This window comes from Schistocerca americana, chromosome 3, assembly GCF_021461395.2.
Source record: "Schistocerca americana isolate TAMUIC-IGC-003095 chromosome 3, iqSchAmer2.1, whole genome shotgun sequence".
In the NCBI taxonomy this organism is placed as follows: Eukaryota; Metazoa; Arthropoda; class Insecta; order Orthoptera; family Acrididae; genus Schistocerca; species Schistocerca americana.
Window position 1 is genome coordinate 230,281,880 of NC_060121.1, and position 14,261 is coordinate 230,296,140.

The 14,261-nt window shown below is 40.2% G+C and overlaps 1 protein-coding gene across 1 annotated transcript in view; it reads left to right on the forward strand.

Annotated features, from left to right (window-relative positions):
* LOC124605992 overlaps positions 1 to 14,261 on the forward strand; it is a 230,835-nt gene that overhangs the window by 60,860 nt on the left and 155,714 nt on the right. The window contains exon 2 of the mRNA XM_047137954.1: positions 12,731 to 12,800. Within this exon, the coding sequence (XP_046993910.1) occupies positions 12,731 to 12,800 (70 nt within the window). The remainder of the gene's footprint in view (positions 1 to 12,730; positions 12,801 to 14,261) is intronic.

A 14,261-nucleotide genomic window follows, 5' to 3' on the forward strand; every position in this document is an offset into this window, starting at 1 on the left:
ATGCGCCCTATTGAAATTTGATTTTTTTGTTTCATTTTTAAGTCACCCACTGATGCTCCGAATGGCTGTGAGTTGATAAAAACTGATTTTTGAATTGTAAAGCGCTGCATCACTCATTCATTTTTGCAAATTAATTCGTTAACTGTGTGATTCATGCTTGTTCAGGAAGGTGCTGAAATACGTCTACAACCTGTTTTCTTCCTGCCTGCTGTAGCCTCTTTTATAATTTCACTGTTTCATTATCACAAGGTAACTGTTAGTAAGCTATCTGTTCATGTTATACACTACTTTAATGAGTTAGGGACTTCCTCGTCTTTCCTTTGACGTTCCAAAAAAGGTGTGTGCAATTATTTATTTGATTTTTATCGACATACAATACGAAAATGAACAGAGTAAGAATTCGAGAACACAGCAGGGTACAATTGCAGTCGACTATCAATGACTCCAACATCAAGAACCTAACAAAAAGTTCGGATGATTGAGAGTTCGATTTAATGCGAATTTGACTGCTCAAGGTGGCATCGGGTAAAATTAGAAGTAAGGGCATAAAGTTGAAAGATAGAACTGTTGTTTCAATAGTGTATGTATGCCTATGTTAAAGGAAGCAGAAGGTAACAACTATAATTCAAAATGAAGTTTAATTTTTACAGCTTAATTATTTTTTATTTTAACAATTAAAAGGAAAGACAAACACAAATTTCCGCGCATACATAAGAAATTCCTATATCATTCATTTTTCCATGCTAAGCAAACTATTTTATCAACCCTCGTTTTTGTTCCAAAAATCTTCTTAAAATCAAGTTACCGGTATGTCTTTTTTTTTAAGTTAGTGGCCGGCCTGTGTGGCCGAGCGGTTCTAGGCGCTTCAGTCTGGAACTGCGCGACCGCTACGGTCGCAGGTTCGAATCCTTCCTCGGGCATGGATGTGTGTGATGTCCTTAGGTTAGTTAGGTTTAAGTAGTTCTAAGTTCTAGGGGACTGCTGACCTCAGATGTTAAGTCCCATAGTGCTCAGAGCCATTTGAATCATTTTTTAAGTTAGTGAGCCACTCTTCACTTGCGGCAAAGCGGGCAAACGTTTTATCTTATAGACTAACAACGAGTGGCTTGTGTTTTTTTAAATGAATAACCTCCAATAGGGATATTTTATTCTTGATATTGATTCAACCATTTCAATATGCATTCTTCAGGAGTCGGGAACAGATCTCGCACTGCTTGCTTCCCCCTGTTTATGATAACCAAGCTTACCTTTCTGTTTCACGTTTGTCGACAGCATGGATGACGCAATTCTGAAATCTTTCGTTATATACTAGTTTTTTTCACTCCACATTCTATTCGCTCAATAACCCGCGTTTTCTGCAAAGTCAGTTTTACAGCTGAATTATGAATTGTAGTAAGCTATGCACTGTTACGAAAACAAAAGAATGTCGCCAAGAGTTGAAGCTGAAAGACGAAACAATTATCTGAAGAACTGACGAAATAATTCGAATTATCGAGTTTTTGATGGCCGCACACTTGAAATTATCGTGGTGCAGTTGCTCATGACAAAAGCTTCGATTTATCGAGTGTACTAATACAAATAAGATTTCCTCGATTTTTCAAAGATTTTTCAAGGGACTTGACAAGTTCGACTTATCGAGAAATTTGACGTATCGAGGTTCAAATTAGCAAGAGGAGACTGCATATATTTCCGTTACCAACTGTAACTGTACGGTCGAAGATTAATGTAAAAAGTCTCATATATACACCGACCTCTGGCAATCAGCAGCAATTTAAAAAATAAATACATACAGACAAATGTATTTCACAACATCAGTATGCTAACATTACTCGTAGAAGACCAATGAATTATCAATGGTTAGACGGTAGTATTTTATAAAACAAAAGCGTACTGCTACTGAGTTGCTTGTGTGTACTAATTTCAGACAAAAATACGAAAAGAGCTCTGCCAGACTTTGTGCCTGCAGAGTTCTAGGATACACTTTACATCAGTGGTGACATTTTATTAACCCAAGAACGTAACATGCGGTTTAATTCTCCTAATGAACTATGAGCTGTTGTCACAGTTGCAGAAACTGAAATATCTACGCACTACTAGAATACAAATTCTATCAGTGGAAACACGTATATTCCACTTCTGAGATTAACAAAAACATATAATTTGATTTTCGTAATGAACTATCAACTGTCGTCACAGCCGAAGAAACTGGATTGCCTACAGACTTTTAGAAAATGTTTTGTCAATGGGAACAGATATATACGATCTCTGAGGTTAACAGAAATTTATTTGGGACATACTCTTCAGACAAAAAAGTAACATATGGTTAAATTCTACCTACGAGGGCAGTTCAATAAGTAATGCAACACATTTTTTTCTGAAACAGGGGTTGTTTTATTCAGCATTGAAATACACCAAGTTATTCCCCAATCTTTTAGCTACACAACACTATTTTTCAGCGTAATCTCCATTCAATGCTACGGCCTTACGCCACCTTGAAATGAGGGCCTGTATGCCTGCACAGTACCATTCCACTGGTCGATGTCGGAGCCAACGTCGTACTGCATCAATAACGTCTTCATCATCCGCGTAGTGCCTCCCACGGATTGCGTCCTTCATTGGGCCAAACATGTGTAAATCCGACGGTGTGAGATCGGGGCTGTAGGGTGCATGAGGAAGAACAGTCCACTGAAGTTTTGTGAGCTCCTCTCGGGTGCGAAGACTTGTGTGAGGTCTTGCGTTGTCATGAAGAAGGAGAAGTTCGTTCAGATTTTTGTGCCTACGAACATGCTGAAGTCGTTTCTTCAATTTCTGAAGAGTAGCACAATACACTTCAGAGTTGATCGTTTGACCATGGAGAAGGACATCGAACAGAATAACCCCTTCAGCGTCCCAGAAGACTGTAACCATGACTTTACCGGCTGAGGGTATGGCTAAACTTTTTCTTGGTAGGGGAGTGGGTGTGGCGCCACTCCATTGATTGCCGTTTTGTTTCAGGTTCGAAATGATGAACCCATGTTTCATCGCCTGTAACAATCTTTGACAAGAAATTGTCACTCTCAGCCACATGACGAGCAAGCAATTCCGCACAGATGGTTCTCCTTTGCTCTTTATGGTGTTCGGTTAGACAACAAGGGACCCAGCGGAAACAAACCTTTGAATATCCCAACTGGTGAACAATTGTGACAGCACTACCAACAGAGATGTCAAGTTAAGCACTGAGTTGTTTGATGGTGATCTGTCGGTCATCTCGAACGAGTGTGTTCGCACGCTCCGCCATTGCAGGAGTCACAGCTGTGCACGGCCGGCCCGCACGCGGGATATCAGACAGTCTTGCTTGACCTTGCGGCGATGATGACACACGCTTTGCCCAACGACTCACCGTGCTTTTGTCCACTGCCAGATCACCGTAGACATTCTGCAAGCGCCTATGAATATCTGAGATGCCCTGGTTTTCCGCCAAAAGAAACTCGATCACTGCCCATTGTTTGCAACACACATCCGTTACAGACGCCATTTTAACAGCTCCGTACAGCGCTGCCACCTGTCGGAAGTCAATGAAACTATACGAGACGAAGCGGGAATGTTTGAAAATATTCCACAAGAAATTTCCGGTTTCTTCAACCAAAATTGGCCGAGAAAAAAAATGTGTTGCATTACTTATTGAACTGTCCTCGTAGAATTATGATCTGTTGACACAATCGCAGAAACTGGAATGTTTTTTGAACAGTTTAATACGATTAACTGGAAGAACATGTAACTGAACTGCATCCTAGTGGTTGATGTGATGTTCCTTATGGGTCTAAAATTATGGAACAATCAGAGACTTGTCAGGTCTCTTTGGACAGATGAAGGAAATTGATATTTTCTCTTTATTAATTATTATTTACTCAACATTTTGTGTGGATTCTTTTATTTACTCTTGTACGAAAATATGGCATATGAATAATTCTAACGCTCATAACAATTCCGTTAACTTTTTCATGTACTAATATTTTATTCACACAAGGTTTCATATTCTTTCTCGCCAGTATTATTTTTCCGTCTTTTTAACAATATTCAGTCCTGTATCTGCTTTTGGCGTTCTTCCAGTTAAGATTCTGAAAGCGCTCTGTAAATCGAATAAAATGAGATATGAATTAGTTCACTGCAATGAAATGAATGGAAGTAGGAGGATGAAATCCTTGCAGACGCAGTGGCATGAAATGACGTCACTGGAAAATAAGAATATCCGACGATTATGTATTGTGAATTCTGTTGTGCCTTCATTATGGTTCAATGGTTCAAATGGCTCTGAGCACTATGGGACTCAACTGCTGAGGTCATTAGTCCCCTAGAACTTAGAACTAGTTAAACCTAACTAACCTAAGGACATCACAAACATCCATGCCCGAGGCAAGATTCGAACCTGCGACCGTAGCGGTTTTGCGGTTCCAGACTGCAGCGCCTTTAACCGCACGGCCACTTCGGCCGGCCCTTCATTATGTCTATGGCTTCTGAAGTACATATTGACTCGCCTTATGCTTTTTGTACTGTTCTTCATGAATAATTTTAGGTTACAATGTAGATCATCGTATCAAGTTTTGTCCTATGATACTACAAATATCAGCGTATATATGCAATGAAGTGAGATAATTTTATTCTTTACAGTTCAAGAAACCGATATGTGGATTTACATTACACGACTGGATTTTGTTTCCATACGTTAATAAACTGGAAGCTGTTTCACGTTCTTCGTTTACACGGAGCTCACAAATCCAATTTATAACTTCGGAAGAGAGAGCAATTACAGTCGTTGGTGACGCAATATTAGTGCAGAAATAATACACTATCAGTATCAGTAACGAAGACAACGTATATGTTGCTGAAAGATAAACTTACCGTTAACAGAAATACAGCTCTGAAGTTGGAAGACAATTCGATCCATAGACAGGCTGTGTGCACAACCTGGGCATATACCAAGAAGAAAAATTAATCTATCCATAGCGCATCATCAACGCAGCTCCGAAGCGTCTAAAGTGAAGCGTAATAGCAGCAGGAACTACCTACCGCCTACAGACTTCCATTGTTGGCAATCAGTAGCTAACAAAATGTATTTGCGTCCATCACTTGCTTCATGGCCAGTGTTTGGGTGCCAAGAGTTGAAACTGAAAGACAAAACAATTATCTGAAGAACTGACGAAATAATTCGAATTAACAAGTTTTAGATGGCCTCACACTTGAAATTATCGTGGTGCAGTTGCTCATGACAAAAGCTCGATGTGGAAATATCTTGCAGGAGACGCTGAGGGGCTCGTCAATAAGGCTAACTAGAGCATTTGGAACCGCTCTAGTAGGATAACTGGGTGTGATTTTAGAAATATTACAAACAGATAGTGTTGCTCTTGTTATTGTATGGTCTTCAGTTTAATGGAGCTCTCCATGCTACTTTATCCTGTGCAAGCCTCTTCATTTCCGAGTACCTACTGCAACCTACATCCTTCTGATTCTGCTTAGTGTATTCATCTCTTGATCTCGCTCTATGATTTTTACCATCCACGCTTCCCTCCAATACTAAATTGATGATCCCTTGATGCCTCAGAACATGTCCTACCAACCGATCCCTTCATCTAGACAAGTTGGGCCACAAATTCCTCTTCTCCCCAGTTCTATTCAGTACCTCCTCATTAGTTACTTGATCTACCCATCTAATCTTCAGCATTCTTCTGTAGCACCACATTTCGAAAGCTTCTATTCTCGTCTTGTCTAAACTGCTTATCGTCCATGTTTCACTTCCGTTTCATGCTACACTCCATACATATACTTTCAGAAATGACTTCCTAACACTTAAATCTATACTCGATGCTAACAAATTTCTCTTCTTCAGAAACGCTTTCCTTGCCATAGCCAGTCTACATTTTGTATCCTCTCTACTTCAACCATCATCAGTTATTTTGCTTCCCAAATAGCAAAACTCGGCTACTACTTTAAGTGTCCTACTTTCTAATTCCCTCTGCATCACCTCAATTAATTCGACTTTATTCCATTATCCTCGTTTTCCTTTTGTTGATGTTTATCTTACATCCTCCTTTCAAGACACTGTCCATTCCGTTCACCTGCTCTTCCAGGTTCATTGCTGTCTCTGACAGAGTTACAATATCGTCGGCAAACTTCAAAATTTTTATTTCTTATCTACGGAATTTCTTTTATTTTCTTTACTGCTTGGTCAATATACAGATTGAATAACATCGGGGATAGGCTACAGCCCTGTCTCACTCCCTTCTCAATCACTGCTTCCCTTTCGTACCACTCGACTTTTATAACTGCCATCTGGTTTCTGTACAAATTTTAAATAGCTTTCCGCTCCCTGTATTTTAGCCTTGCCACCTTCAGAATTTGAAGGAGACAACAACAAAAACACGGTTACTGAAAGAGAGTCGATGTTACCATCAAAAGTTCCAGGTTTAACGCATGGAATTTGCAATAAAGTCCAGCTGACGCCCTGGCCGATGGATAGCTGGCAAAGCAACTGGAACTCACCTGATAAAGTTTGGCAGGTCTATGGAATCCCTCCAAACATCCGGGAAAGGCTGTAGCTACATTATATCTCACCCAGACGAGGCATTACATTCAGCTGTTGACTCGGCGCGGCCCTTATTTCAGAGCGCCTTTCAAGAATACAACGCCAGCAGAGAGGTGAATGTGATTGTGGAGTGGATGACTCTCCAGAGTAAGCTACATAGAGAAGAGGTAATAGAAGAAAATCGACTACATGTAACTTTTAAGGACCACTGTCGGGGAAGACTGTCAACAGTATGGCAGATGCGATTTCCTCATAATTTTAAAATGTAAATTTCAACAGGTGTCTGGGAAATCACAAAAACAGGCTTAGAGCACGCAACACACACAGTCTGAGTGGTAGTTAATGACATACTACGTGAAGCAGATTCGATGCATCGAATTAAATTGTGACTTTCGCCTACATCACCCACATCGTTGAGACCATCACCTGTGGCCATTGTTGATTTGAACAGCTGCAAGGCCGTGTAGCGGACGGTATCTGAACGTTTACCCACATGTTATTCAGTGGTTAAGGGATAGTAGCTTTTAATGTAGTTGTCCAGGGTTACAGCGGTTTCGTTTATTTTGAAAATATAAGCCACATAGATTATGTGGCATTTAGAATTGCAGTTTCGCTTAAAAAAATTCGGGAATTCCACAAATTTAGTGAAATATACTGGTGGCAGTAGACGTAATTGTACTTTCCATAGGTGCAGCGTAATATCCACCCCTCTTATTTTGTTAGACATAATTTACGATTCGTGCGACACAGTAAAGGCAATTGAATGTGGGGCAGATCTTATAAAATTAATTTTGACTGCCGATTTGAAGCGGGATCTGGGGAAACAACTTCAAATAGTATTAGCATCGTTTGTGAAATAATGATACAAATGTTTTATATACTTTTTCTTTATTTTGTACCATGTCTCATATAATAACATTTGATTATGCGAAATCTAATCTTTTAACTTTTCAAAACAATCAGTCTTAATTAATATAAATTATTTGAGCTTAATGCAGCAGTTTGGTAGAATGGAAACTTTATATCTTTTACGAGCGCTTCTCTCTAATAACGGACTGTAACTCTTTTTTCAAAATATGGATGCATGTTGTCTTCCTCTACGGAAGTAAGAATATGAGAAGACTAGCACAGGTGTGCATTATTTAACCCTTATCTGTGACTTTTCGTAATCTCAGTTCGAGCTCACTCACTGATTTACCAATTAATGTTTTATAAAAAATTTACAACATAATTTCTACCCACGATGGAAAATGGAAGGCATACGAGACATTACAGTAGTAACAGCTTCTAACTGGCTGTAGATCCCTGACGGTGTGCGAGCAAACCACGAATCTTTTCCAGGAGAGGCACATAACCAGCGGCTGTTGAGGGGACTCTGTATGTTAACTTAGCCTTTTTTAAACCAATTTCGAATTTTAGTTTTGTTAATGAATAACTATTTCCTGTTAGCTTCTTAGACTTTATTGTTCTTTCGTACTATAAGCTTATAGTACGAAACAACAATAAAGTTTAAGCAGCTGACAGGAAATAACTATTCATTAAAATGTCATAACGTGACCTGTATTACCCTGGATGCCCTACAATGTGGAAATTTCTATGCTGTGTTAATGAGTTTCTAATAATTTTTAGTTTCCATTTAGCTATAAACTGATCCAAAAAAAGAAACAGCAAGTATAAAGTAAATTTTCGGAAAGGTGGTGTAGATTGCAGCCCATGGAGAATGGATTTAATAAACACAACAATAATAAATAATAATAATAATAAAATACTAAATTTATAAGTTTTCAATGTACAAGAAATAAGAAACTGGGAACAACAAGGACAGAAGAATGGAAAACACAGCATGGGGAGAAGATGAAGGAGTAATGCAAAAGTAGGAAACAACAAAGAAGGAAGAAGAACTGCAGTTTTACATTATCCTGATTGGTCGTATAAAACAAAACTGTGCATGTGGATACGTGTCTTACTGCAAATAAACCCATTTTCTAGACAAAGACACGCGAAGTGGCTTTATGATGCTGAATGACAGAATGGACAATGCGCTGTCCTCTCGGGCGCTAGTCGCATGGAGCTGCTGAGATTCTGCATTGATTGAGTATGGTCCTCCGGAACTCATCGACTCCTTACTTACATGACAATCGTGGGATACTGACCGACGCTAATAGCACTATCACGGAACAAAAGACCGCAGTCTCAACGGGCCACAATCCTGCCACTGCCACAAACAACCGACATTCAAATGCAATTTCTGACTGAGAAACCTGCTGTATTGTCTTTCCTTATATGCATAATGTAGATGACGTTGTTAATACCTAATTTGTACGGTTGTGCTCTAAGGCCAATCATTTGCATGCCCACACATGCTGTACGCTTCATGCCATTTTGACGTTTGTTATATGCGTCTTCAAGGTACTATGGTTTTAATAGCCAGTGGTGTAATACTGTTATGTGCAAGAAGTTCGTGAAAGTGGGTGTCTCACCGCAGTACTGTACGTAAGTGAAATGTGAACCACAGGAAAACCATAGAAGAAGAACCGAGAAACATTTGAAATGTTGTATTGTTGAAGAGTAGTAAAAATTATGTAGGCAGACAAAATACAAAATGGAAAGGTTACTAAAATCATAGGTGAAGAAAGAAGTCTATGGAAGATATTTCCAGGAGAAGGAGTGTGTTAGTGTGAAATGTCCTACGACATCAAGGTATTGGTAGCTTGGCGCTGGAAGGAGCAGCAGTGTGGAAAATAGTAGTGGCAGACATGCAGAGTTACAGCTGATATTGAGTGTAGTACGTAGACGTCAAAAAACTAGGACGACATGGTACAGGTTTCTGTTTAGCTGTAGGACTGCTAGCGTCAAAGAAAATAATGGATTGCTAACTTTACTCTTGAGCCTAATGAAATGATGGTTCCTATGGCTCTGAGCACTATGGGACTTATTATCTGAGGTCATCAGTCCCCTAGACTTAGAACTACTTAAACCTAACTACTTAAACCTAAGAACAGCACACACATCCATGCCCGAGGCAGGATTCGAACCTGCGACCGTAGCAGCAGCGCGGTTCCGGACTCAAGTGCCTAGAACCGCTCGGCCACAACGGCCGGCTGATGAAATGAATTCTGCAAATTTCTTCTTAATGATTCTGCCCAAGGACATCGGTAGGGAAACGCGGAAATGAAAATTCGTTCAAAGTCGCCTATCTGGAGAAGCTCGTAGCTGCTTTATGCATCACCATTTGACTCCCTCATTCGAATTTCATGAAGCGACGACCTGCGGCCGCGTTGGCTTCCGGTGAGCATTTATTTACATCTCCAGTCAGGAAACGAATGATCTCCTTCCTTGATTTTTACGAGATTTTTTATTTAGTGACATCGCGTGTTGTGTTCTGTGAGCCACTGCCCAGCATCGTTGCCCTCGTTTGATTTTCTTCCAAGTTGCCTTATGCTTTACTAGCGGATTTTCAGTAGACGTGAATATCATTAGGAACATAAAAGAGGTGGGGAAATTTTCAGTTTCAGATAATTTAACAAGAAACATATGATGCGGATGTATTTACAGAAGTAGGTGTGGTTGGTTTATTTGCAGTATTTTTTCTCTAGAAAGAGGCCAGATTTCTACGACGAATCACTTAAGGGCAATTTCCAAGAATTATTGCCTATCGAAGTGGCGGGATCCAAACGATACATATCTAATGTGCGATCGTAAATCGGCCATGCGACTCTGGTGGCGGGCGTTATGAGTATGTTTACGGTGGTCGCTACAGCAACGACAAAAGAAGAGCGTTACAAAAATACTTTTAATTGCAAAGCAAACGACTTACCTTACTCGTCGTCGGTGTTGGAATCTTGTGAAAGTCCATTAGGTGGTCTGGATGGCTAATTTGGAAGAGTCGAACCATATATTCTTCCTGATACTCGTTCGTTCTCCACACTGTCCACAATGAAAGTGTAACGGTATTTCAGCATCGAAACTGTACTTACGAAGTTTTACACACTTCGCACCGCCACAGTGTACACAGTCCCTTCTTTCCTCGTCCAGTAGTACTCCATATTTGCGACAATAAGTCGAACAATTTTCTACGCTGGATAAACATGGAATTACATTTTTCCATGTGTGAGAATCCGCCATAGAAACGTCAAGAACACCAGACATCCCACTCACTAATCACATAAATCGTCTGGGATTCCCTAGCAACTCACAAATAATTCGCGGAGGTATGTAATTTAGAGCAACTAAGGGAACGACGGGAAACAGATAAAATTGACGATCACAAATAACTGATCACGCCCACCACCAGAGTCGCATGATCGACTTACGATCGCATGGTTGATATGTATCGTTCGGACACCGCAACTTCGATAGGCAATCATTCTTGGAAATTTATTTCGTAAGCGACTAGGAGGATCAATATTTGACCTGTCATTATTTATTTTCAAGAAACTTACAATCATTCGTATTTATCCAAGAATAAGCAAGATTCTAAAACTTCCGTTTTGGACATTATTGATTTGCTGAGCTTAAGAATTTGTCGCGCCCTCAAGAATGTTATATGACAGGTATTATAAAAAAACTTATTTCAAAGATTAAATATTTTCATATCATTACTTTTTTGGAGGTAGAGTAATGGAATACCAAAAAGATAATCATAATTCAATAGTAGATACAAAGTACGTCTTTTAATCTTATTAGCATCAATATGGATGTCACCTTTTTGATTTAACAATCTGAATTACACACACATGTGAAGATATCCGGCAAGCCCAACGAGTTAGGCAACAAAGTAAGAAAACATATACAGAACATATTTTTTTCATTGATATTGAAAATTAAAATCTGAAATGGAAAAACAATCATATCATTTCAGGAAATCCTGTAGATATAGAAATAAATATGCAACAAAAAATGCTCTTAATTGTACACAAAGCTGAGAAATAGGGAGTAAAATTTTAAAAAAGCTTATTGAACTTGGATTTGACCTGTAACAATTTTTTTGATTGCAATGCTACGCATCTGATTATGATAATCGGTTTATTGCATTATTATCATGTCATGTATTTTTTGATGTTGAGCGAAATGTTAAAAGTTGAACTGAATTTGTTTTGAAAGCTATGATTCTTGTTGTGTTTTACTAACATGCAACCCATATCCGACATCTGACGAGATGAATGTGGGAAACCTCCCAAAAGAAATTGACTAGTAGAACCGACTCTAAAGGTTTTACAAAGGGACCACGAAGATCCTTATCTTCGTAGTTTGACACATTATCTTGCAGCCTTGCCAACTGCAATTCGGAAACACAGTATATAACGGATACGTGTACAGATATTTTCATGCAGTATGTGCTACGTTAATATGTGTACATATCAGTGTGTTGGTTGCTTTTTTCTGTGCGTCGAACAGTCTTCCCACAAACACGTCACATAATATACATACTGACGTTTTCCGCACGGTCGTAACTGCATCACTGATTGTTAAGTTGACTACTCCTGTCAGTATAGACTACCCTTTAAGCGTGCACCTCATCTGCTGTCCAGGGGAAAATGAGAATTACTGGTTTGCTCTTGCCACACGTACCTGGAAGCACTAAGAAACGTTAAAACATACTACTCGTAACAGCTATAGTTATTAGTCTACAAATGACGTAAATACTGACGTAAAGTTGTTCAGTACAACGTCCTCAGTCACCACCAACTGCACTTATGCCCAGTGTTTCGCAACACATAAATTTATACCTAACGTTGACATATTTCTTTTCTTCATAAAAGTTTTTCTTGCTATTGTTAGTCTTTATTTCATATCCTCTTTACTTCTCCCACAGTCACTCATTTTTCTTTCCAAATAGCAAAACTCGTCTACTGCTTTTCGTGTCTCATTTCCTAATCAGATTTGCGCAGCGTCACCTGATTTAATTCAACGACACTCAATTACTCTTGATTTAGTTTAGATGATTTTGCGCATTTAGTTAAAACAGGAGCCGACGCAGTATCAGTCGCAGTGAAATACCGCATAAAAACTGCACTCCATTGGATAGGAGTACTTGATGAGCTGTAATCCGTTTCGTGTCTTAGCATGCAACTCACTGTCTTCCTGCGGCTGTTCTTGATAAATGTATCTCGCATTACTATCATGTAGGCCACATGGTACAAGCCAACTAAAAAGTAATAAATGTTGCAGGAGCACTGGAGAGTTTGCGCCAAACGCTGCTTGCCGCCACAGCCGCCGACCAACTTGACCATTCTCGAAGGTAAGTGTGATGCAAGCTTTGCTTGCATGTAATAGATCAACCCATCTTCAGAACTACTCAGTACTCTTTAGTAATGCATGCCATTCACTACGAAGACTACGTTATCTACGGAAGACCAATATTTGGTGCTCATAATTATTATAAATACGTAAACTTACAGTCATCTGTATTTCTCTTTCGCAATATACACAGTGTGATCAAAAGTATCCGGACATCCCAAAAACATACGTTTTTTTATATTACGTGCATTGTGCTGCCACCTACTGACAAGTACTCCATATCAGCGACCTTAGTAGTCATTAGACATCATTAGAGAGCAGAATGGGGCGCTCCGCGGAACTCACGGACTTCGAACGTGGTCAGGTGATTGGGTGTCACTTGTGTCATACATCTGTACGCGAGATTTCCACACTCCTAAACATCCCTAGACCCACTGTTTCAGATGTGATAGTGAAGTGGAAGCGAGAAGGGACACGTGCAGCACAAAAGTGTACAGTCCGACCTCGTCTGTTGACTGACATAGACTGCCGTCGGTTGGAAAGGGTCGTAATGTGTAATAGGCTGACATATATCCAGACTATCACACAGGAATTCCAAACTGCATTGGAATCCACCGGAAGTATTATCACAGTTAGGCGGGAGGTGAGAAAACTTGGCTTTCATTGTCGAGCGGCTGGTCATAAGCCACACATCAAGCCGGTACATGCCAAACGACGCCTCGCTTGGTGTAAGGAGCGTAAACATTGGACGATTGAACAGTGGAAAAACGTTGTGTGGAGTGACGAATCACAGTACACAATGTGGAGATCCGATGGCAGGGTGTGGGTATGGCGAATGCCCAGTGAACGTCATCTGCCAGCGTGTGTAGTGCCAACAGTAAAATTCGGAGGCGGTGGTGTTATGGTGTGGTCGTGTTTTTCATGGAGGGGGCTTGCACCTCTTGTTGTTTTGCGTGGCACTATCAGAGCACAGGCCTACACTGACGTTTTAAGCATCTTCTTGCTTCCCACTGTTGAAGAACGATTGGGGTATGGCAAGTGCATCTTTCAACACTATCGAGCATCTGTTCATAATGCACGGCCGGTGGCGGAGTGGTTACACGACAGTAACATCCTGGCCTACACAGAGTCCTGACCTGAATTCTATAGGACGCCGACTTTGTGCCAGGTCTCCCTGACCGACACCGGTACCTCTCCTCAGTGCAGCACTCCGTGAAGATTTGGCTGCCAGTCCCCAAGAGACCTTACAGCGCCTGATTTAACGTATGCCAGCGAAAATGGAAGCTGACATCAAGGCCAACACCATACTGAATTCCACCAATACCGATAAAGGGCGCCACCAACTTGTAATTTTCAGCCACGTGTACAGATACTTTTGATCACATAGTGTATCAGATATTTGTTGACTCAGGCGGCTGTGGCGTTTGTTTAAGCAGCGCCTTCTCTGGAAGTTTGAAATGTA